The 26,978-nt window shown below is 41.6% G+C and overlaps 1 protein-coding gene across 4 annotated transcripts in view; it reads right to left on the reverse strand.

Moving 5' to 3' along the window:
• The window catches only part of astn1 (astrotactin 1), a 166,846-nt gene that overhangs the window by 130,994 nt on the left and 8,874 nt on the right, over positions 1-26,978 (reverse strand). For all 4 annotated transcript variants that reach the window (XM_031563091.2, XM_031563095.1, XM_031563093.2 and 1 more), the window contains exon 2: positions 7,019-7,206. In XM_031563091.2, coding sequence (XP_031418951.1) covers positions 7,019-7,206 — 188 coding nt within the window. The remainder of the gene's footprint in view (positions 1-7,018; positions 7,207-26,978) is intronic.

A 26,978-nucleotide genomic window follows, 5' to 3' on the forward strand; every position in this document is an offset into this window, starting at 1 on the left:
TGTTGCTTTGCGTAGAAGCTATTAAAAACCAAACAAAAAACATCTGCGGATACCAGCATGAGTGCCTGTAATCTCATTACATAAAGTATGAATTACAGCGATGCTGTTATAGGCCCGTCACGCCTGTCCCAGTCTACAACACTGTAGTCATGTGTCCTGTGTATTGTTTGTGGTGGAGGACATGTAAACTGTAATTCAACACTGCAGCTTTTGGAGAAAAAAAGACTGAAAGAAAAGGTGTGCATACTGAGCCCTATTGAGGCCAGGCGTCGGGACATAGGTAAAGGTAGACTGGGGAAAGATAATCAATGATTTGCCTGATGTAGACCTAAATGGTAGAAATATTGCAAATCAAATATTTGTGTGTGCCGGGGTGGCAAAAATACACAGTACGTAGACGTTTCTTTGTACTAAAGACTGTAAACTCACAGGATAAAGACAGGCTTGAACCCATGGCAAGATGCATTTGTATAATATCGGTCTTTGTTCTATGGTAAATAAGTAATGTTGTATGTAATGTCTATTTAGAATAATGAAATGGAAACAAACTACACAATGGGACTCTCCATGGATGTGCTTTGTATTCTTCTTGTTTTGACCTGTCTGTGAAGAGCATTTCTACAGACAAATGCTGTGTAAATATAAAGACCTTAGATTAATACAATTTGTATTTCTTGCAAAGAAATGAAAGTAATTCAGCAGGGGGGATGCTGATCAATATTTCATAAAATATTTCATATGTTCAGACGCACTATCTTAACAAACTGGGTAAAGCCCTTCAAATATTTATAACCTCAAAATGTAAGGCTTGTGTGAAGTTTAAATTTAAAAGACAATTGAGGATTTGTCAGCTTTTCAAAGTGGTGTATCCTTTTAATACTGCATGAAATGAATTTTATTATTTGCAGAGACACAAAAGCAAGAGTAGTTCAATAGAGAGGAACTTATGCAGTGTTTGTAGCAATGTAAGCAGAACTTTCCCCCCAACTGGTAGAACACAGACGGAAATGATATTTACTTGTAACAAAAAAATTGACCTTCAACATAAGTTATAACTTTTATAACTCTTTTTAATTGCAGCTTATTGCTATCTGGTTTTCTGAATAGTTAAAAGCCTTTTATTTTTTTTACAGCCACTATAGTCCATTATCAACACACCACAAAACAGTCAAGGTGCTTTTCCAAATCACTGCAAATACATTTTATTGAACATGACCCCAATATGCAGATGGGGACAAAAGATACAGGCAGCATAATGAGAAGTTCTTGTTTACAAAGGACCCATCATAGACACAGCATCACATGATAACCACAGCAGCACATTCAAAAATGGAGGACTGTTCACTGCCTGATGTTAACATTTCAATGAAAGGTCATCAGATTGGAATATTCAGAAGAATTCACATAGAATTACTAGCCAGAGGAAAATAAAACACTCACAAAAGATATCTCAAAAGATGATTCTGTGCGTACCGGTACTGACAGTTTCCACAGTGATATCTTGCTAATCAAATGGTGGATTTCAGCAGCACTGAGGGGGAAAAAAAGCCTAAATGGCTGATGAATGATTGATTGCAGGTGCCTCGTGATTTTGCAAAGAGGCCCTGAAAAAAAAAAAAACATTTCTATGATGGTTTGTTTGTGAAATACTTTGTGATCAGTACGCCCAGGTGGCCAGGCGGAGTAGGCAGCATATTCGTAGAGCTCCCTGAGGAGTGGTGGGGAGTTTCAAGGCTCAAGTAGATGACTCTTGTGTGTGGGCTGTGAAAAATGGTGTCCTACTTGGTCATCAGCTTCAGACACTCAATGTGAAACCCCTTTTTTTCTGGGTTGAAGGTCATGGTGGAGTAATCTTTTTCTCTTTCTCTGCCTCAAGAGAGTTAGAGAGAGAGACTGCTGGTCATGGTCAGAGCTGTATAAATTATTCTCATTTTCATTTGAAGTCCGCAGAGCACAGGGGCCAGTGTGTGTGTCTGTATGTGGTTGTGTGTGTGTGTGTGTGTGTGTGTGTGTGTGTGTGTGTGTGTGTGTGTGTGTGTGTGTCTGTGTACATGCTTGCATGAAAGGGTCATAGCAGGACAGCTCTCCAGATGGACCTTTATCTGATCTAGGTGGCATTCTGTGGAATAAATAAAAGAAGTACAAGGAAATGACCTCTCCCCTCAAGAGAGCGTGTGGTCATAAAATAAGGTATTATCTAGCACTTAAGCCATAAGTGCATGTTCCAGGGAATAAGGGTTGTGCTACCCCACAAGACAACACTAGAGAAGGCTCCCTGCATTGGTGCTACATTCAACCAGTTCATTATTCTACTTCCTGAACAACATTTTCAACATTATCTGTCTTTTGCTTTTTTTATTTTTTTTTATTCTCACATACAGTTATAACGGCTGGTAACTGTTTTTTGGGGGGAATTATTCATTTGGTTTGGCAGAGAGCCAGGGCTAATACAGAGTCCAGCAAAGACACAGGCTTTCGATAAACAAAATCTACACAATATACTGGTTCAAATATTGAGAGGTGGATATCGCAAACCAGAAAGCCAACACATCCTGCCTCTTTATGACAAATAACTGCAATGTGGTGGTCAAAACGGTAATCAGAAATACCATTTGATATTCATAAGAACATCTGTTTTTTGGACACGTAGCCACACAAGTAGCATTACTGTGGGCTTCACAGTGTGGCGGGAAATAAGCACTTGAGAGGCATCATCCCCAGTCCTTCCTCGGAGAATAATCCGTCACTGCTTTTAACATTGCTTGCCCCCCTTTCCAGCACTCTTAGCCATTGGTCACATTCTTGCCTACTGAGTCCCCAAGGGAGAGAGACCAAAGCAAAGATATATCACTTTCCTCTTATGGCTGCTAACGGGGCGAAAATGCGTCTCTTCTGCTGTACTGGTTTATAAATGGCCTCCGCAGCCCATTCGGAATGTGTAAACCCCCCCATCTTGCACTCACCTTGCAGGTGTCCAGTGCGGCGGGAATGTCAGTGATGTACAGACCACAGACAAAACTACCACACTCTGGAGGTTATTTCAGGAAGGTCACGATCCAAACAGAAGCACTTTGCAGAGACTTACCAAAAGCGACATGCAGCATTGTACAAATATACATTTTCATCACTATGTGTGCTCCCTAGGTATCTAACCAATGATCTTCATGTTAGTACCTTGCACGATGCGTTGAGCTACAGAAACACTAAATAAAGAGTACATTCCAAGAATTGAACTCCAACATGTGCTGTGCGGTACAACAGTGTTAAATTCTACCCATGAAATTACCATTCACAAATACAAGCAGTACGTAGTTTTCTAGTAGAGTTCCTGCAACGATAGTAACTTGTCAAGTTATATTGGCTCTTCACCAGTGGAAAAAAGGACAAATGGATTTTTCCTTTATTGCTTCTACTGCCCTTCCTATCCAGTTCCTTAATGCCACCAAGGCAGTTTCGTCCAAAACCTGATCCTTCCTAATTCCCAGCGGAGACAGAAATCATAAACACTGTCTACATACACCCATGGAAGAGAACGCTGGAGCCAGCACAACAGCGCGAGGGGGCAATACACCAATTTTACAGTGGCAGAGGAAATACAAAGCCAGACTTTAATCATCCTCTAAAGTCTACATTTATTAGTTCAGCTCAACCAGCGGAGACTCCTGTAATACATTAATCCAGAGAGAAGATTATATGGTGCACCTCTGAGAAAGAAGAGGATCTCCAGTCTCCACTCGCCAGTGGTAACCGACAGAATGCTTGTGTGGTGTGTTTGAGCGTGTTTGAGTGTGTCTGGAGGTGGGAGGAAACAGGATTACAGGTTTCATTCTATGAAGCTGTGAGAAGGTGAAATCCCTCCCCCTTCTCACTGTGGCCCTAAGGGGGAAAAGGACTGGACTCCCTTACTTGAATGGTTGGGTCCGGGTTTCCCCACCCCTGTGGAGGGGTCCAATTAACTTTAATTGGACCAGTTTAGCCCAATGGGCAGCCTGATAAAAGGTGCACCTCATTGTCTAGTGAGGGGAGGACAGACTGAACATGCTGGATGAAAGCTGGGAGAAGGCACTAGACCAAACCTGTAAGCACAGAGTTGCACCGTGTCTGTTTTAGGGCTTTAGTTTGTTCAGTTTGTGTTTATATGGTTTGGGGTTTTGAATTACCCTGTTGTAAATAAATATAGATATTTTTAAGAAAGCCACTGTCTCCTGCACTGTGTGTGTTTCCTACCTGCAACCCCATTCCACCATCCTACATCCCACATTGGGCCATGCTCACAGAAGCGCAACACAATCCTCTGACCTTTCAGTGTGATTAGTATTTACGATGACACCAATATTATTGACAAACTGGTGTAGCAGTGTGTTACAAGCTTTCAGAGGTCGGTACATCTCATCGACATGACAAGAGACCAGACCAGACGCAATGAGGCAGGATGGCAGCCATTTTGGGTAAGCCAGCAAAGGGCTTACCAGTACAGGGGAAGGGATTGATGTCACTAACATCTTAACATCAAAAGTTATTGCAAATTGTCAAAGAGACACCATTGATACCATCAAATTTCTCTTATAGATAGATTTACTCAATAATGATATTTTTCCTTCACGTAAGGTATAATTTAATCTTGCAGGGCAAAATGTGACTTTGGAACTTCTTGCCCAGAGCACATGTACAGTGACAGCGAGTTTACATTTTGAACTGCAGTGACGATTAAAGGCAGAGTCCACCATTCTGGCATAAGGTTGTACATATTTGAGCTCAACAGCCACTCAAGACTACACCCCTCCCGTCTGTGCTCCTAATGCAATGTGTTGACTGGCTGGAATTGTTAATAGTTCATTGTTACTACTCATTGTTCAATTCAATCATTGTGCATTGTTTGTTTCCCATTTACAGCGCCATGGCTATATACCAACACCAGTTTGTTTTTATTTCAGCACACACATTGAAAGGACAGCTAGAGGACCATGTGAGGACCAATTTGCTGAATTTGACAAAAAGTGAATTGGATTACAATCGCGGACTCTACCCTTTAATGCCGACTTTTCTCCTTTTCTTCGGGAAACCTGCCAAGAACTTCGAAAGAGCACAACTCCTATTTGGATCTGCTTGACTACTTTCAGCCAAGAGTAAGGAATGAGCGAGGATAGAGCCGTGGTTACGGAGGTCACACACCGCAGTTGACATTTTCTCAAGCCACACTGAGCCCGTGCTCATCTACTCCCTCCTAAATGCCCCCGCCGTCTCCATGCAGGGCTCGCTGACCTGGCACTGACCCAGCTCTGATGTGCTGCTGTGTGGAAAATGAAGACGTGGGACTGGAGCCTTGGCTGCGCAGGAGCCCGCCGTGTGCGGAGCATGATAGAAATGGAGCGGTGACAGGTGTCTTTGAGGGCGAGAGGGAAAGGGCGGACCGTCTCCCAGGGACCGCAATGGCTTCAAGGCACTGAGGGGAGTGATAGGGGGTGGGAGTGGGAGGCTGTAGAGGTGGGGATTTGGGATTTAGGAGGCCACCCTCCAGTCGAGGCCCCTGGGCTACAGCAGGGGCAGAGCATGGCGCGGTTGCCATCTGTCGCCAAGGCTGGCAGTCCCTTCCCAAGAGTTAATCATCTCCTCCTCCAGCACGCAGAAGTCACGATCAGGCCGGTGGCGAATCGCCGAGCTTGAAGGAAAACGCAAGCCAACAGGAATGCAACTTTTTCTAAATGAAAGTCAACTGTGGAAGTAAATGCTGAGGAAGGATATTCAACTTCAGGAGTATGTGAAAGCACTTTCCTAAAAATAATCCATCCATATTTGGACAATGTACAAAGTGAAGTGTTTCAAGTACAACATGCTGTGGAGAATTGAAGGTCATTAGATTGCTTGATATTCAAGAGGCATGAAGGGGCCATATAACACGTCTGAACTATATTATTCAGAACTTGGAAATAGAAATGATCAATCATGGTGTAATTTGAAAATATGTGCCTTTAAATAGCAAGGCAGTTAACTCAGCAAAGAGCAAGAGGCATAAGAAAGGACAAATAAACTGAGCAGCATCTGAGAGATGTACTGTATCTGACTTCGATCTTCAGAAAGCTGTTTGAGTTCGGAGAGGTATAGAGTGTCGCTGAGAAATAACCTTAAAGTGCAAAGTCACTGGAGTCATGGCTGGAGATAGCGTTTTCTTTCAGCACCCGTGCATTTTTTTTAATAACGAAGGTGTTACTCGCTAGTTGTTTGTGCATTCCCTGCACTGCGTGATTAAATTAAGCATTTTATCATATAAACGCATGATTTTAATACTTTAAACAACGCATAAAAAAGCATTCAGAGATTTTGGCTGTGTAATGTCTTGACAAACAAGAGCATGACATCAGATGTATTAATCCATGTTTTGAGATGTCATATAGCACCCTGCCCTTGTGATGTGCCGGTCCCAGCACTTGGGGAATGAAATATGATTTGATTCCAGACGCCTCATTGAATAAGGCGGTGTCACCTGCTGATTCCCTGTGTGTTTCCCACCTATTTAGAATACTAATAACTGTCTACTTTGTGAGGATATCACTGTCGGGCTCTGTGTTTGCTCGAGCTTCAGATAGGAGGCTCATAATCTTCCTCCGTTACTGAGGCGTCAGGCAGGGGACAGCTCCTGACATAAAAAGCCCACCTCCAGCTAAAGGGACTCATTTTCTAGGTGAAATAACGCTCACATCAGTGTAGCATGGATAAATAGACTGTCTACTTCTGACCACCCTGCTACAGCAGTCCTAGGCAATTTCAGAGACCAGCTTCTCAAATTTCACAGACCAACAAAAGAGCTGAACCTGAGAGTGAAGTCGTTTTTAGTTGTTTTCTTCCACTTACTGCAACTCGAACACGCAATTTTAAGAATTGCCTGGCCATTCTGTTGAAAGCCACAGATTCTTCCTGTCATTACACCACATCTCTAACTCATAGCTGGACTCATTTTGTTTCCTGCTGTCCTGGGGGCCTGACCCATGCTGTGGTCCAGAGAAGAGGAAACTGGCCATACCATGACAGAGATGTGCAGAATGCGGAGCTCCTCCTCGGCCGCTGCGTTGGCGGGGTCGTCCGTGGTGGCCAAACCCGGGAGGGTCTGACTGCCGTCCTGGTGGTGGATGTGAAAAAGCAGGGTCCCGTTCTCCAGCCACTGCTGCCGCCATCGCACCAGGGGTATGTCCTCCGAGTTCCCAGAAATCTCTGCACAGATAATTAGATAGAAGTTGACAGACTGAAAGGGACGGCAGTGACAAGATTTGACTTGAGGGGTCTCTACCTCAGGAGTCCTGACACATCGATACGCATGTTATTGCCAGCACTTGGGTTTTTATGGAATGATAATGTTGGTATTCAAAAGATGATGAGATGTTTAATGAATACCCGTGACCTGATATACAGCATGTGACTGTCTTATAAAAAACTCAAAACTTAAATGCTTCACTAAATATCTAACAGCTTTATTAGAGTGAAATTCCGTTTTTCAGATTTGCTTCACGGCACACAGAGGCCACCAGTTTGAACAGAAGTCTACCTGCAATGTAGTTGTGCCGTGCTGGCATGACAATCACCGGGCTTTCCTTACACCCAAAGGACCAAAAACATATGCAGCCAAAATTAAGCACAAGTTGGCAGCGATCCTATTTCTTTCTGCCAATGTAACTACCACCAACCACAGCAAAATCATTTTGGTCTAATTTTCAGGAGTTGCAAATTAAAACCCCCGCACTAATCAAGATCTTGGAAAGCATGTGATTGGTCTCTTGCTAGGAAACACCTGGTATGTTTGGTGGAGTCGAATATTTAATGAATAAGCTATATGGAAAAAGCAGATGATACTCCTGTATCGTGCAGAAATAATAAGATGAGTGAAAAGTTACAAGCATTTGATACAGAAGTTGTCAAACTCCATTTTTACCATCCCTCCCCGCAGCCACTCTCAAAACTGAAGTCATCCTGATTGAACAAAACAATGGCCGCACAATACTGTACAGAAAAGCTCGACCTTCACTGAAGCAAGGCAGCAACCAAAAGGACTTTCTCATACTTCTCCACAGCCAGTTCTGATAAACTTGAAGGCCTCCATGCTTGCTCTTGATTTTCAACTAAACTGAAAGCAGTGTCTCGCTTTACTTTCTTGATAACTGAAGTCTGACAGCTGCACATTACTGCCTATTATGACACTGAGGGAATCAGATAAGAGGCTGACAAGCTTAGACAGCAGCACATCAGAGAATATTCAGGGGAAATATGATACTGGATCCCATCTTAGCAGAGATGCAGTGTAATGCCAGTGTTCAGATTTGTTTGACCACAGCTTGTTTGCTGAATTTTATATAATGATAATAATGTTATATCATCCATGTGTGAAGGGCTTCAAAATAAAATCAGTGACAAGACCAACTTTTTACATGTGGCCTAAATAGCATCAGAGAACTCACCCAAACCCTATTCAAATCCTTGAGGCAGGGTGGATATGACAGGGTACATTTGTTTTAGGCTGGTGCACACCTATTACTGAATATATTCATGTGTTACATTGTGAAAACTCAGTTGCACTGGTCCTCAAGGCTATTGTGGAGTTCTGTAACGATTTTCAAGTTCACCACATTTTCACTACATTCTCTTTGACAGAAGCACATGGCATGACATAATATGTACCAACTACACAGCACAACTGACACGAGAGCCCACAGCATCAAGGCAACGAACTAAGAGCAGCACTTATAAGGACATTTTATGCTAATACTATTGACGCGTATTGCTATAGTCACATTTTGCCTGAAAGACATGAACACTGAATAAAAAATAGAAAGGAGTATTCCACTGTTGCCAGGCTACAAAATATGAGCATCCATGGATAGTGACCTATTCACATGGGTTCCAGACAATTTAACAATACCCTTTTTTTAAATGGCAGACCTTGAGCCAGTATACATCTGAAAGATGAGTGCTCACATGGAAAACTTGAAAAGACAGGTTACAAAATTGAACATTCACATACACAAGAGGTTTAGAAATGTTCTTGTTCTGCAAAATGAAAATGTTGGAAGCGAAATGGTCTGGGGTCCTAATTGTTCAGTAATACATATTACAGAGAGATGCAGATGAACGCTGCACCCAGCATATGGAAAGCTCAGCAGGAATACTTCCTCTTGATTTCTGTCCAAAAGCCTGGAATAAATGTTGCCAGATAGTGCCAGCAAACGTATGCAAAGAAACAACTGGTATCGCACCATGTGACAAAATAGACGATGCCCTCGACTTAACCTTGCCATATCATCAATTAGGCCTATGTCATTGATGTGCTGCCAAAACTGTGTTGAAATGAACCAAGGAACACTTACAGAAAAATGAAGTAGCGTTTTGTTCTCTAAACAACATGTAAATTTCCTTGACTAATGTGACAGCACACATTTTGCAGAGAGTCTCTTGGGTCTACTTCAGAATGACAGTTTTATTAATGGGAGAATACACAGAGAATTGCACGAACGTAACTATTTTAGCTTAAATAATTGCAGCTGTTCTTGGATGTGACAGTCCTAGTTTACTATACTCACTATTTTGGTCATATATTTTCTGCACAAATTATCTTTTTTTTTTTATTACATCAGATTCAGTCCTCAGTGTCTGTTCACCAAGGCAAAATAATAATTGATTCATATCATGAAACAAGTAACAATGACTTAAAATTAATTAAATACATTAGAATTGAACAGATACACAATCAGTTAATACGAACAGTCTCTAAACTGTATAAAAACATAGTTCCTGTAGCATATGTTGTATTAGGAACCTTGCCTTAGAGACAAAATAATGAAACATCGTGGTTGAAGTCAGTGGCGAAGAGTCAAATAAAACAGGATTTTCTTTTTGTCCAGATAAATAAAAAAGAGCCACTTAAAGAATACAAAACTCCTCACTCTGTTAGCCTGAGGCCAGCCAAAATAATAAGAGGAACCTAAGTTACCTAAGAAGCTTTATGATGATGCTAAAACGTAGAGACTGCCCTCGTGTATACCCTCAGACTGCTAGCCACACAGTTTGAGGTGCATTATGCTGGAAAGTAGGACATGTGTAAAGTCGGCTTGTTTGGGGGGGTAGAGCAGAGTGTGTGTGTGTGTGTGGGGGGGTGGGGGGGGGGTGCATCCATCACACTCGGTAGACCTCTAATTGGCACTCTTAGCAGATGTCACACCATCCTCTAACTCGAAGTCAGCATGTTTGTCGGGTTGCTGTTTTACCCTCTCGTACTGTGATCTCAAACACACACTTCAGAAATAGACACCAATATAAATAAATAAATGAACTGAAGCGCATTTGCAATATATTTTGAGGACAAAGCCTGCCTGGATAGAATGCGATTTATTGTTAGACTTTCAAACAGACTGACATCTAGATGTATTCACCAATATAAGTTCATTCTTTTACTTGTAGATAGTCACAGTATGAATACACGTGGAAACTGTAAAGGGTATGTGGCACTGAAATCATCTCCTGGAAAGCTGTAGATAGGAAACGGGGTGGAATAAAACCTACTGGCTACATTATGACTTGCGGTGATTGAATCGCTGATCAATTTGTGACTCTGCATAAGCTCACTCTCTGGCTGTAAGTACATAACAGGTTTAATTTGTTAACTAAAGAGCTGAGGAAAATACTAGCTTGTTTTCCGCTCTCTTTCACGGATCACTACACAGCGGTTCGGCTCATCACGCTTCACATAAACAGCGTGTATGTTTGACCTTTCATCTGCACTCATGCTACAGTCCTCTGGAAAGAACTTTCTTCTCGAAATAAAAGCTGGAGCTCGCATGGACCTGGAGGAAAGGGGGAGAGTGTGAAAAATGGTGAAGAGAAATTTTTCAAAAGCTGGTTCTATTCCGCTCACATCCTGATGCAGTGTCGAGGGCTAACTCCCCCCCCCACACACACACACCCCAACACATCCACCCCTACTCCCACCTACCCACCCCCTTCTCTCTCTCACTATCTCTCTCTCTCTCTCAGAATCTGAGCTCGCAGGAAGAGAGGAAGCTCAAATACACTGCTGCCGGAAAAAAGCAGAACCGTTCAAATCCCCCTGCATCTGAAAGTCAACATTGAAATTTCATAATATGTCGGAAAATATGTGGTGATGCAATGCATTAAAATGCCTGCAGTGCAGAATGGGTAAATCACTAGATGAAACTGATATAGGAGTATGCCATTTCATGATTTTCTGTAGATCCAGTAAATCTGTATGCAAGATACAGTATTTATTTTAATTTAGGCAAGTTTCTGACTTGTCATTTTTGCATACTAATTGTGGATGAATGCTGACAAAAGCCTAATGGCACCGTTTCAAATGAGCTTCATAAGAATGCGAGCACATTTGCATTAACATGTAATGTCACGCCCTCTCAGTGTTTGAGGGCATGCTAACACAAAAATAGTCTAAAATCTGCCTAAGAATATGAAAATCGAAACGAACAGCCATTTCCCAAAGGTGACAGTATGAATCCATGAAATGTTTGAAGGACGAATACAGAAACAACTTGATGCTGGTGAATAGGCAGGATGCCACTGACACAGTCAAACACTGCTCTCAGTCGGAGAGTACAATAATGGGCAGAGGATATGCAATGCAATGTCCAAAGGCTTGTTCCAAGGTATATTCTGACTGCCTGCACCAATTTTCTCCATGAACAGAGATAAAACCTAAGCAATCAATCAAAGTCACACCTGGTTTAGAGAGTGATTTAACAATTTAAGCATTGGCTGAGATGGCAAGCAAATGCTAATTTGTTAAAGTTTTAAAGCCATGTTAAATATTTCATGTTGGATGATTAGGTGCGGGCTTGAGCCTTGAGGACATCAGTGGAGAAATTTCAAGGTTAAGGTTTAGGGATCACAGGTTGTTTCCTCAGGTCGATGCTAAATACACTTCTGGCCACAATTTTTTATCAGGAATTTGTGGGTTGTTCTTTGAATTTGAAAATCAAGGGATGTTTGAAAAGGTGAGCACATGAAAACTGCATCATTTGATCCAAAGTATTTTGAGTTAACACTCCACAGACTACTCATTAACTTGCAGTGTTCTTCAAAGTGAACCCATTTTGCATCACATGCTTGCAACTGTATTAGGTCTGAAAATACACATTTGGTGCACAGATGTTTGACTGCATAATTATGCATGTATGTGCAGGTATACAAATATCTAAAGGACTGTACCATGCGGGCTGAACACCTCTGGTTGGATGTCATGAAAGGCTATGGGAAGATTAACGTTCTCCCTGAACAGTCCAGTGGGAGAGGTATTGCAGTTCAGTAGGAGCAACATTCTAGTCCGCTTGCCACACTGCTCAACATCCACTACTGAGATTAATCCTACCATTTTCAGCTTCTATAAATCAAGGCTTTCTTTATACTGAAATAAACTGAACTAAAACAAGTACTTTCCTCAAAATAAAAATAAAACTACTGAGGCACTGAAATAAACTAAACTGAAATAAAAAATAATGAAAATTTAAAAACTATAATAAGCTGCAATGCTAAATAACGCATCCGCACGCACGCACACACTCAAAAAAACATGCTTTCTATTCCAAAGGAACTGACAATCAAAGGATTCAATTTCAGTGAAACCTGCATGTCTAATTGTGTTGAAAGTCTATACCAATGGCTTCACGTACAGCAATGTCATCTGCTACGTTGTCCCTGAATCTGGTCCCTAAATAGTACACAGAACTTAGTGAGCACAGCTTTGCACTCAGCCACGCTAACTCTGGAGGTCTTCTGGTCTTTTCATAAAGAGTCACTACTCTTTCACCCTTACCCTTTTGTGTGCTACAGTGGGAGAAGGCAGAGGTTTAAAGTGGCGTAGACTAAAGTAAGGTAGCCATGGGAAGGAACATTCACATCCTCCAAGAGCTTTACACATCAAACAACATGGGAAAGAGAACAAGATACTTGAGCCGTCATGAGCACAGAAAAAAAACTGCATTTTCAAATGGAAAGAAATGATCTTCATCAATAATCAGAAAACTTCCAAATAGATATGTACCAGTCTGTTATTTGTGTGTGTGCACCACGCATTTATGGGAAGGGATGAACTCTAATGGTGGCAGGAGCTAGGGAAAGGTGTCAGGAAAGTTTTCCATCATTTACAGAATCGCTGAAGTATTAATGGATTCCTTATTCATTCTCCACATTAAAATGTCACACCACAGGCAAAATGTCAAATCTAAGGGCCCATTGTATGACTTGTCACAGTATGTGCTACAGCCAAACATAGCCCCTTAGAAACTGTATACAATATGTACTGTCACTAGCTGTTATCGCAGACACACAGAGGGGCCGGCTATGAGCTAGCTCTGGTCAAAGAGTCAAGAGCAGTGGCAAGCACCACAACGGGGTTCTCTTTGGAACCTTTACAAAATATTCCAGTGATCATACGCACCTGAAAATACCAGTCTGGGAAAATTACATTCCAACTCCTCTACAGAGATCTGAATTACTGCCAGATCACCTAAAAAGCAACTAAATGTAGAATTATTCAGTAACTTCACACAGAAAAAAAGCCATAAAATACACCTGCAAGTAAAACTGGCCTTTGACTTGGTAATCCCAGCAGGAAGAGAGGACTGCTAAGCACTTGCTCTGTAGAAAGCCCATTATGGGCACCTCAGGGGTTTTCGTGACTGGGTTTCATGACTATTTCGTCGAGGTGCCCCCGTGTCAAGCTCCACTCGGCAGACCTACCTAGTCGGTACAAACATAAGCACTTAACACAATCGTCAGCAGGCCTTTAATATTCATCTAGTCGGACAGCGGCAATCAACAAGATCGCCAATTAAAAGTTCCCTTTCTTATCTTATCAGGTCTGGGACCCTCACGAGGTTGTTAAAATAAGCCCTATGTAGCCAGGGGCTTATGTAGCTTTAGTCCGACTCCCACAGTGGCACCTTGTGAGATTTCCTTCCTCGAGGATGAACTCCAGCCCCCTGATGTTTTCAAAGCAGTCCCACGTGGGCAGAGGACAGGCCTAGAGGTGTCACGGACAATGCTCTTTTTTCAGACGAGGCCCAGGGCCATCGCTGGTGTCTAACAATAGCCCAGGATCAACCCACAAAAGCTTTAGGGAGCGGGAGCGGGAGCTGCAGCAGCAGCGAGACTGAAACATTAGAGAAGCTATGGGAAAGATGGAGAGGCAGAGCAGGAAACAGTCCAGCAGTGCTGTGCTCTCCACTGGCCAGCTGATGCAGAAATCAACTGAATTGATCTGCTCAGAATTAGGTTTTAACTGTCTTTTTTAGTTTGAATTGGGGCACTTTTCAAAAATGTTCCTGTTTGTTGATGATGATGATGATGATGATGATGATGATGATGATGATGAGGGTGATAGTAATGGTCGTTATATGCCGAGAGATAAAATTGTACACAAAATGTACACTTCCAAACCTGCCCAAACCTGCCCAATACCTGCCCATCCATCTCTGCATCTGACATGCAATGAGCAGATCTTATCTGCATATCATTCCAATACAGTAACACTACTTTAAGAATGTCAACCCTATATAACAATGTGCATGTCAGCGTATAAACATGTAATTTTTGCCTAGTTAGACGTCCAAAAAATGTTTTAATGCAAATGATTTCATTGTTTCTATGCTTTTATGATTATAAAAATCCAACTGAGAAATTGCAAGGAGTCCTAAATTCAGCTAACATAAGACTGAATAGTGAATCCCAGGCCATAGTCAGCATGGCATGCTGGCTTTAGAGACCTTGCATGTCTTGTCACTTTGAGGAACAGCCATTAGCTCCAATCTTTCTTCCGCTTCCTTATTTCCCCCCTTCCTTTCTTCCGCAATGCCTCTAATGAGGGCTTCCTGCTCATTTAACACACAGCTCTTTATTGAATCTCTTTTTATGTTGTAGTGACATCTGATATCAGGCGGTACTCCCTGAAGGCCTTCCTGTGATGGTGAGGTCTTCCTCTATATCTGTTTCAGAGCTCCTGTTTACTGTGGTTCTGATTAAAGGGCACTGCACAGCACCCACACATAGCACATAGCATTAAGCAAATCCAGTCTCTACCACATGCAGTTAATAATCAAAAATAGTGCCAGCAGTGTGAGAATTAAAAAAAAAAGGGTGTAAACTGTTTTAGTTTTTTTTTCCTGTCTGAGCAAAAAAAAAGCAGTGACATTAGCCACTGGCGTCTGTTATTGCCACCCTCTGTGGCTATCTAACCAGTCGCATATAAATAACTGGGGGCCAGGGGAAGATGGGGACGGTTCTGTTCAGGAGCACCACCACATACTGGGAGAAAAAAATCCATGACATTTACAAAATGGAGCTGTGGCTGATACAGACCAACGGCAATTCCAATGACTCTTTCCACAAAGATGCAGACCTACAGCACTGCTGAAGGATATTCATCAGCAGTTTTATTCGCACTATACATCACATGGGAACAGGAAGGGGAAAAGAAACACGCATTTGCAACACTAAAGACAGCACCAAAATATATTACCACTATTACAGTCGCAGGTCATTTTCTGTATTAATCTTGCAAATGAATCAGAAAAAGGGAACAGGCTTGAGCCTCCCTGGACTAAAGCAATGCAGAGCCAAACTAATGATTCTGACAGAAATATGGATAAACAACATCAAGACTTTGACAAAGTACAGGGAGTGATGCATTTTTTTTATTTCTTGGGCATTCAGGTAGCAGACTTTGCTTGTGAGGGCTGATTAAAGTTGATCTAGCACACAAACAAGTTGACTATAAATTATGCAAATACTCCAGCTGTTTTTTAAGCAAATGAACTCCCAAGGGAAAATGCTGTTATCCCATTTCTTTAATGTGACATTCTGGCAGTTAACCATTTGTTGTGCTAGTTGCAAACTTGCTACTGAGAAACTCCACCACCCAGAAGGTTCCTGAGTATAACACAGTCTAGTGTAATAATATGCAGACCTGAAGCCATCATTGTTTTTATGCTATAGAACATAATGATGCCTACCATGTTGTCTCTCCATGTCTCATTATCATGAAATCCAAAGAATGCATGACCTTATCCACTTTTGATGTGTGAACACACTGTTCATAACAGGGTCAGAGACTCATCTCCAGTTGATGGCATTCAAATGAATAAACAATCAATAACAAATCAATAACCCCTCGCTAGCAACAAATCTGAAAATATGAATAAAACTCCTGAAAATCCAAACCTTCCCAAAAACCCACAGCAATGAGCTGCCTCTAAATTCTCACAAATATAGCCTACTATCCACACTGATATCTCACCCACCAGGTCTAAATGTGTGATTAAGAGGGGAGCACAAAATGATTCTTAAATGTATTCAATGGCTCAATTAACTCAGTTGAAACCAAGGCGGGGAAATTCCCACTCATTCCTGCATAGGACCTCAGTCCCATCCGACCCTGGTCTGTTTGTGCCTCTGAGAGAGAGAGAGGCAGTGGAGCCTCTGCCTGGCAGCACCTCCGGTCGCAGTGCTCAAGCCTCATATTCAAATGGCTGTAGGTGATGGAGGAGAGGCGAACGCAGGCGGTCTGATTATCCCCTGCATCCTGCCTCGCCGCTCAGTGTGCCACTGGTTGAATTAAGACACATCTGCATTGCTAATGGCCCAGTGGCCCTGCAGGGCACCTCATGCTGAACAACATACATACAGGACACATGCCTGAGAGAGAGAGACAGAGAAATACTTGTGTTAGAGTTATCCTGACGCAGAGGGCAGGTAGAGTAGTGTGTGTGTGTGTGTGTGTGTCTGTGTCTGTGTGTGTGTGTGAATAGCATGGGCTTGATCCAAGAGTTGTGCATTCAGCTTTGCAGAACCTGGTAATTGGTCTTGGATAGAAATTCCAACGAAATGAAGGCGCTATCGGTTCTATCACTGAGTGGTGTGTGTGTGTGTGTGTGTGTGTGTGTGTGTGTGTGTGTGTGTGTGTGTGTGTGTGTGTGTGTGTGTGTGTGTGTGTGTGTGTGTGTGTGTGTGTGTGTGTGTGTGTGTGAATAGCATGAGCTTGATCCAGTAGTGAGGCCTGCAACTTTACAGAACCTGCTAATTTGTTTCGGGTAGAAATTTCAAGGAAACAGTGGCTATTGGTCCTGTGATAGAGTGATAGAGTGGCGTATCTGCTTGTCTGCTTGTCTGCGTGTCTGCGTGTCTTCGAGGCATAGGCTTGATCCGGATGTGATGCATGCGGCTTCAAAGAATGTGCTAATTTGTCTTGGGTAGGAATTTCAAGGACATCCTAATGATGTGCCTAGGAGGTCTTGATGCCCCTCCTGAAGCATGTTTGATGGCTGGATTAATGACAGAACTAATGTGCTCATATCACAATTATGGTTCCTCTAGCTCATATTAGTGCTTTATTGTGCAATAACTACATGAGCTCAATGCTATCTGGTTTAGTAAGTTCAGGCAAAAACAGTCATACAGATCCTTGGTCCAAAACCAACATTATTTAGTCCTTAGTCTGAAAGAAGTGATCCAGAAGTCAAATATTCTGTCTTGGCCGGAAAAAAAGAGATGACTTGTTTATAGACCTGAAAACGACCACTAACTCGTCAGCACTGAAGATATAAGTGGCGAAAGGCATTGTGCAAACTGTGTCTGCCCAACCTAGACACCTAGGATAAGGACATTCAACCAAAGCCCCAGAGTAGATTAAAAAAAATCCTTAAAAAAAGTTAAAACACGAACAATATAATTGTTGACCAATATAACACCAGAGGGCATATTGTGGTTCAGTCAGGGGTGCAAGGCTGCAGGCCACTATGAAACTGCCTTCATACTTCTGTGCACAAGGCACTATTTCTCCAAACAATTTCTGTTTGTTTTGTTTTGTTTTGTATTCTCATTTATTCAGCTACTCCAAAAATCCTGTCTCCATGATTCTTGTGTATCTACAAAACATGTTTACATTTTATAGTTCAGCTCTGCACTTAAAAAAAAACATGTGCTCTCTCTCTCTCTCTCTATCTCTCTCACTCTTTCTTATCAACTCTCTCTCTCTCTCTGTTCAACTCTCTCTCTTTCTTTTCAACTCTCTCTCTCTCTTTTTTCAACTCTCCCTCTCTCTTATCTTAATCCTTCTCTTCGACTCACTTAGATGCACCCATGTGCCTGATCACCGACACACCCACACACACACCCACACACACACACACACACACCCACACACACACACCCACACACACACACACACACACACACACACACACACACACACACCCACACACACACACACACACACACACACACACCAACACACCCACCCACACACACACACACCCACACACACACACACACACACACACACACACACACATAGATACTAAACATTTAGCACATTATTTTACTGCCAAACTATAATACTAACTAGACAAACTGCATAGCAGTGTATAATAAACATAAAGTGAGAGAATGAGCATGCACAGATTATGAAATCAAGGGCCCCTGGGCACGAAAGCCTCCAGGGCCCTCCAGATCACAGGTGCGCACAGGGCACAAAGCTAGAAGCAACTCACACTCCAACCACCCTGTGCTTACGTGACATGGTTAATACCTGTAGATTGCCTACAAGAGTCATACCACATCAATACATGAAGCAATAAGCTATGTTAATGTATTTGAATTGCCAACAAATAGCACATTAATGGTCTAAATAAAAAGATAGGGCTTGTATAGCCCATCATTTTCCAGTAACTGTGTCTGTCTGTCTCGTTCCTGCAGATTTTATTAAGTTTGAAACTTTACATCATAGGAATGTACTGGCTGCTGAATTTTGATTGGCCGGTGGTGACCATTTTGTTGAGAAAGCAAAATGGAAGTTCTAGAGATTTCCACATTTTAGCTTCAGTGATTCTTGAGATTTAAAAAATGACATTATTTCACAAAATTCGGTGTTTGTCCGAAACATGTGGTTGTGATGCAGCGTGTCAAATTTTGTGACGTTTGAACCTTAACATCACACACAATTCACTAACTGGTGGTACTCCAGAAATTAGTCATGATGAGCTAGGGTCATGTACCTCCAAGAGACAACTTGGAATAAACATTTAGTAATTGTTGGCAAAACAGTTGTCAAGCTATTGCCCAAAAACGATCCCATTTCAGGGAGTACTAGCATGAAGGGCCACGCCCACTTAAGGGCATAAACCTTACATTCCAAAAATGTTTGACCAAAAAATTACAAACTATGTGACGCTGCGCTCCAGTGGCGGTTATAATAATTTGCATAAGACCTCTGTCCTGTCTTGTTTCTAAACAGTGGCAGACCCTCATCAATACCCCGTACATTTACAGTGTTTACTTACTGTAATAGTGACAAATGACAGTACTAAATAAACTGCCTCAATTAACCTAATATTTACTCTTTCCAACAGTGCTTGAGTCTCATCTCTAGCTCAACAGGCAACTATTTCCGGCAAGGCTGAGTAAAACAATTACATAAATGGCCAATTAAAACATATAAACAACAGTGTGGGTAGTCCAGTGTGAGTAGTGTCACAAAGGGAGAATAGTAGGCGAAAACATTAAAAATCATTTCACCAAACACTGATTTCATATGCATGTATTGCCACAGAGCAAGTGGGTATGACAGCTATCAAATACTGTTGATGTTAATGTTAACTGTTAATACTGCATTTTACATTAACTGAAATGAAACAGAAGTAATTTGACTGCTCAGTAACATGATAATTACAAATGAAGTACAAAGACTTCCAAAGAAAACTAAACTAAAAAAATTAAACTAACATTTCTAAAAATACAGCTACTGGATTTTCTTTTCTTCTACTACTTGAGTATGCAACTTCCTCTCCTCCCTGATAATTGTTTTATATTTGCTTAAAATTAAGCATAAATGCATAGCTGTGGAATTACCTCTCCTTCATGATAAATTACTATTAAGAAAGTCTGAAATCATTCATATGCCCTGACTAAGTGTAGGGCGACTTTTCCAAATGAGACTTTAGATTAGACCAAGATTAAATTTGTCCAACTGTGACACTCTGATATTAAGGAAATTGAAAGTGTACCCTGTTATACATGAGAGAGATTACATGAGGGAAATGAAGGGTGAACTGACCCGCACTGCACAGACAGAAATGTCAAAGTGTACCCTGTCTCAGAGACTTTGCTTTCATCTAATCTCACACACACACATATCTCAGAATCAAACTTTGGATATCAGTCCGATATGTTCAGGTCTGGCTGCAAATTGCAAGTACAGATTGCTGCATTGTGTAGGTGAAGATAGGGCTCTGCATCACAATTCTTAATCAGTAGGTTACAATTTACTAGGCATATCTCTCCTATAATACTAGCTTTTTAGCAAGCAAGTGATAATAGAGCCTCTCATTTTTTTATTATTGCTATTATTAGTGATATATTAGTAAATATTAGTAATAGTAGTAGTAGCAGTGGTAGTGCTGTTGATGGTTGTAGTGGTGATGCTAATAGCAGTATTGATTTTGATGCTGTTATTGCACCTTGAGGACAGCCCATTTCAGAACAATGGGCTTTAGACTTGAGACTTGCTGTGATAGAAACTAATGTGGAAGCCGCATGAGGAGATTAGATTAGTGCTCTTGCCTGCCTTATTGATGGGGGCATCATCCTGCACTCTTCCTGCGGAGCCCCACTCCAACGGCAGGCGGAGGAAATGTCTTTCAGAGATGACTCACATCATAAAATTAGAATTAATTATAATGTCTTAAAATATATATCTGCACTGCACCGAACAAGTCTTATTTCTAAGCCCCTCCATGAATATGTGGCCTCATACAAGTGTTAGCTCAACGCTCAACACTCATGTATGTTGTTAAAACTAAGAGTAATTAAACAAGAGAATTTTTAACCAGTGCTGTAGACTGATAGCATCACAAAGAGGGTACTACATTTATGCATGTCAAACACAAAGCTATATGTATTACCATAAACCCCGATCAGTAAGAGATGCTACTTGGCATTTTCAAGTGACATTCATCCATACATAACTATCTATTACAAGGCTGCTTACTATGTCACCCCAACACATAACAAGCCTTTTACTGGGATGGCCTGCAGTGCTAATGAGGACTATATTCTATGGGTTTTCTTATGACTTCAGGACAGATCATTTAGAGTTGATAAGCAAACTGCCTTGGGATAAATGTACAATCCACATTGTGTTACTTAACGAGTTCATGGCTTCATGAGCAATCAGTCAAATGGCTGCTTTCAGTATTTAGTTTGTCAGAAACAATAGCCAGCAGCTGGCACAAATTATGCTAGATATGCCATGAAAGCTATGATTCACACATAAAAAAAGATAGATGAGCAGAGGTTAATGTATGACAAAGTGTTCCAAAGAGTATCGGTGGATACTTTTTTCCATCTCTTTTTTCATCACCGAATTGAAAAATACATATATATTAAAGTTTTTGTCTTGGGAAAAACTGGGTATTGTCAGGGGTAGACAGAACAAACACAATTTAGTATAAAACCAAATCCTAAAAAGAATTTCTTTGCCACATCTGCCACATTGTAATTGCAAACGGAACCCCTTTTTTTCAGCAAAGCTAACCAAGGCGGGGGGCCCTATGACAGGTGTGTGCTCCGGTGACTCCGGAACATTCCGGCGATGAATGAATCTTGGATGAAGGGCATGCAGAGAATGCAAATCCCCCCCCCCCCAAAAACCACAATCTCTCAGCCTCAGTAACACAGACAGGTCATCCGTCTTCCCCCTCGGAGGCAGGAGGATGACATCTGTCGCTGCATATGGCCACAGAAAGAGTGTTTGCTTTCTTAAATCTAATGATGAGAGTGACAGCGGGGAGGTCTGTCATACTCTAATAAAAGGAGACGACAGTAGTTCCATGCTCTCCAAATGTAGGTTACAAAGGGCCTTAAAGAGGGATATTGCATTGGAAAATAGAAGCCGTGCGGTTCCAAGTGCAACAGTAATTTAAATATTCATGGAAGGAGCAACACAACCCCCTCCGCCACCTTCATCAGCTACACCCCATCGAAAAAAAAGCCACAGAGTAAGTGATGGTGTCGGCCCCACTCTAGGCCTCTTGACGGTGTGGCTCTTTTTCACACCGCCTGCCTGACGAGCGCTGGGACACTGGGAGCGTAATGGCCTAATGTCCGGTGATCTACGATTATGGGTTTAACCTTCTAGCTGAGAACCAAACCCCTGCCAAGACTCTGCCCCGTGAAGGCAGGGCACCTGATGGTATATTTAAATATGTGCTGAGGGCGCCGCTGATATACGATGCCAGCCACTGCTAACATACAACTCCCGCGACTGGAATAGTAACTGGAATAGTAATCATAAAAAAGAAGCAGAACCTCCAGGCTTTTCTAATAGGGCTCTGACTTAGCTTAACTTGTGGGCTATTGTATCTTGCTGTGGATAGTAAGACAGAGCTCTATACCTGGCTAGCCAACACCCCTATGGCAATGTAGCTCAATGTAGCTCCTCTCTGAATGCCATGTTTCATTCACCTGTGCATGCAGCCGTTACCCTCTAAGGGAGGCGCACTCTCCGGTCCCCTGCCAGGATTCGGTCTTCTGCTGGCAGCTTAAGTAGACCAGGGCTTCGAGATGCCCTAGCAGCAACAAAACACACAGTGAAGCCAATTCCCCAACCATTGGGAAATCACAAACCTGGCTGGTCTGTTTCTATAGCCACAGGGATATATGTGCATCTGTCTGTTTAACTCTGGGAAATAATGTTTTCTTTTAATAATGAACTGCCTACTTTGGTCAGTCTGCACTTGTTTTGTTTCATTTAGATTAAATTTTATCCTAGAGCATGAGGCTATTTCCTCAAAACACAATTAAATGTTTAATACATCCAATAGTCTTTCACTTTATTACCTTAATTGTGTTGCAGCTTTACCAAAATGGCTGTCATCCAAACCAAACGCAATGTGGGCTGAGAGGTTTGAATCTATTTTTCCGATAAACAGATGCCCTTGTGTATACATCTACTAAAATCAGGACAAGATGTGACAAGATTGTCAGTTGTCTAACCTAAGCATTCCCTGTCAAAAAGAGCCCCCCAGCTTAGTCAGGACCTCATACGTGACTAAAAATAAACAAACACGCCTTTAGACCCTTCTTCACAGCCACGGAAGATAGATCCACATGAATTCCCTACTCAGTATGTGTTACCTTTTCCCTCATGGTAAATCAAATAGGGACCATGACTCCAACAATATTACCCCAATGGCTGAGGAAACAATTTCCTGAGGATGTGGACCAGGAGGCTCCACTCTGACCCACATTTATTACTGCTCACAGCTTGAGTCGGTACCTTTCAAGACTAAACATAATAAAGCACTTCCCCTCCCGCGTTGTGCTGTACTAAGGCATTACCAAACAGCACTCTGACTTTGGCAGCAGTGCAAAAACAGCAGTTGGCTGATAACAAAAATAAAACCTTTACAAAGGCCACTTGAAAACCAGTGAGGTGTTTGCTGATTAGCGACACGTCAAAATAATCTGTATCACGGCCAATAAACATGAAACAAAAGTACTTGACAAAAATGTGTGAAGCGATTAGCTCTACCTGTGGATAATGATACAGATAATCTCCTGTTCTTTGGTGCTGACCCTGTTCAAAGGATACAATTCTCATAATAGTAATATGGAGGCTCAAAATGAAAATCAAAATTCAAAGTCGTGTTTGAATCAAAAAACGTATGTTCCCTTGCCATATGTTTATGCAACAGGATGCTGGACTTGCAAGACCACCACCCAGACCAGGAGTCATTGGTCAAAAAGACATGTTTTAAAAATGTATCACATGCCTTTAGCATGCCCTGTATGTTTTTACATGCAGTCTCGTTCATTGCAGGAGGACCACAGACATGCCCATTGCCCAAAGGTTACATTGCATAAAGAAGCAACATAAATGCAAGGTCCAGAAGGTGAAACCCACCACAGTGGCTCTCATGTTAAATATGTATTCCAACAAGCTCAGTGCGCATGTCATATTTCTGTTACCTGCTAGTTCCAGAAGAAAAGGTGCAGGATACACATGGTGTATTCATGACATCTCAAAAGCACCAAGGACAGCAGAAAGTCAAAAGAAGGGTAACAATGGTTAAAGACGCGGCAAAAGCTTTGGGCGAAATCTGCTGAGCTATAACAACTAATTATTTGTCTGCTTTACACAAGAACAATCTGAACCAGACACTTTTTTTTGCTATTACTACTACCTTAAGGAATGAGGGCCAAATGTCAGGTCAAAATCTATTAGAGCTGAGGTCTTCCTAGGACAATTAGTGGGGAGGGCATCTGACAGACTTGTTCAGTGTCTCACCTGTGTGAGTGTGTGTGTGTGTGTGTGTGTGTGTGTGTGTGTGTGTGTGTGTGTGTGTGTGTGTGTGTGTGTGTGTGTGTGTGTGTTCTCCCTGCTGGTGGGTTGTCAGTCTCACATCCCAGACTAATGACAGAAAGCTCCTACAGGGACCTGGCGTTCACCTCAATCTTGTACAGGCTTATTTAACTGCTCGTCAGAGAAAGGTTTTCAAACAGGTTGATGCATAACATCAATGCACTCAACTGATTAAGTATTGGCCCTCAAATGTATTGAAGAACCCTACAACATTATCTAGTGTTATGGAAATATGGTGTTTAGAGTAGTTGTTTTATTTTGTTTTCTCAATCAACTGTGTGCTTGCATTGTACCTTACTTGAAAGTCACTTCGGATAATATCCTCTGAAAATGCCTAAATGTAAATGTAGAACTGAAAAAACCTTGAGTGAAGTTACAGGAAACAGATTTTCAAAACAGGCAAAAATATTGTCTGTTTTAATAACAAAAATAGACTTCCACCATATGTCTAAGGGGTTATTTTTAGTGTTTATATTACATCACATACTGTTTGAGATCTTGCGTCTGTGCTGGTTGTGGAAATACACGGAAGGTTGATACTGAAGGTGAAACAAGCACGCACACCTATAGCGCAAGCTCACGGGGAACATGTTAACTGAGTCATCGACATAAGGTGCAGGCACAGGGCAGAGAGAGTGCCTGGCATGCAACGCTGACGCCTCGCCATGGGACAGAGTGGATCCATATCACACCCCCACTGCGAGATTGAGTTGGAGTATCCGTGCATGTAGGAGCGAGAAGACACTCAGAGTTTAGCCTGAGCTGAAAGAAGGCTAATGAGAGATGGCTGTTAGGAGGTTCAGTGCACTCTCTGAAAATCTCCCTCTTCTTTTAGTGGACAGGATAACAGGCAGCGTGACGTAACTGCTATCATTTAAACACATACATCAATAAAAATCAAAAAAAGGAGGTCGTCTGTGTTCTATTCAATTCTGAAACTACCCTTTAATGCAGTCCCTTTAAATTGCAGATGCAAAAATACACGTTTAGTTTTCAATGCACAATGTCAGAGTTGCTATTGGTACTCTGGCTAGATTAAATTAACTGAGCAGATTAGTGATGCCTACTGCACACAAGAGCGGAGTTGCATTAATCTACAAATCCAAATGTTTTTAATTGTTTGCTTTTACTGTTCAAACAATTTAAAGATGTGCTTGATCACTTTCATTTCAATTGTTTCACTATTCATTCCACTATCCTCTGTGGGATGTGAAGTCACACCTGTTGCTGACAGGAACAACTGGTTGCAAATGGTTGCAAATAATATGCAAGCAACCCGCTTCTATAGACATTTTAGTCCATCAGTCATTTACATGGCATAATAGGATATGTCTGTATTATCTACACAAAGCAGAGGGCATAAGGGAAATAGACAGGAAAAGGAAACAGCCAACTGGGTCAATAGGCTGCAGTGCATATGAATCAATATGTTCTGCTCCATTAAATAAACAGGTCTCTCTGTGCATTCTGACTGAAGCTCCCAGATCGAATTTTATAATGTAGGGCTTTTGCTTCTTGAGCTTTTGATTGGAAAGGATAACAGGAAAATTTGCAGTACAAAATTCTGCCTACATTAATAATAGCTACAGCAAAGTGAAAGATACAAGTAGATACGGTTGAAGTGCTCACAAACCTTACAGTCTGATCCTTCCCCGTTTCTAACAACATTTGCCATTTGTTATCAATCAATATATTACTTTTCGCTTGTATTCAGAAGGAAAAGAAGGTCTCAGAAGAACCTGACAACAATGAGTGACATCCAATTACAGCTTCCCACTAGAGATGCCAGACTTCCTGATATTTAGCGGCCGATTCAATACATATTGGGATTTGCAAAGCATTGCAATTCTGTACATATTGCAATTCAGTGTTACAAAAGTTCTGTTTTAAGACTAGGTCTTACAATCCCTGGTTACAGGCTACTTGTTAATTTTCATGGGCAGTCAGGGCTATCCAAGGGTGCATTTCTAGAAAGCGTTGTTGCCTGACCACCATCACAATCTTTGTTGTTACAAACACAAAAGTGTAGTTCCAACGATCAATCGCAAACATGGTTGTAAAGTTGGGTGGTTGGAACGACTGCTTGAGACATTAGACGTTAGAAACATTGGACCTCATTCTGGAACATTTTCTTAAGTGTCTTCTTAAATATCTTGTTACGAACTTCGAAAGACTAACATAAGAAAAGATCTCTGCCGGATTCATGAACACCTGGAAATGTGTTCTTAAACCGCCAAAGTGTTGTTAGCTGTGCACTGATTCTTAAGAAGAAATTTCTTCTTCACTTTTTCTTAACTGCGTTCGAGTATGAGGTCCATTGTTCCTGGATATTTGCTGTTGTCCATACTGTCCCAAACACCCAACAACTGAGAATTTCAATCATCATATAATTCTAAATGCATATCCATTCATCTTGAGTGAGCCATTGAACCACGATGACAACGACACTTGACCACTGGTTGTGACTTTGTTAAATTTGATCTGTTTTCAAAACATGATTACTCCTACCTGCTTTGTTCCACAAGCAAGTTACAAGTGTCATTGCAAAGCATAACCC

Source organism: Clupea harengus, chromosome 25, assembly GCF_900700415.2.
Source record: "Clupea harengus chromosome 25, Ch_v2.0.2, whole genome shotgun sequence".
Classification (NCBI taxonomy): Eukaryota; Metazoa; Chordata; class Actinopteri; order Clupeiformes; family Clupeidae; genus Clupea; species Clupea harengus.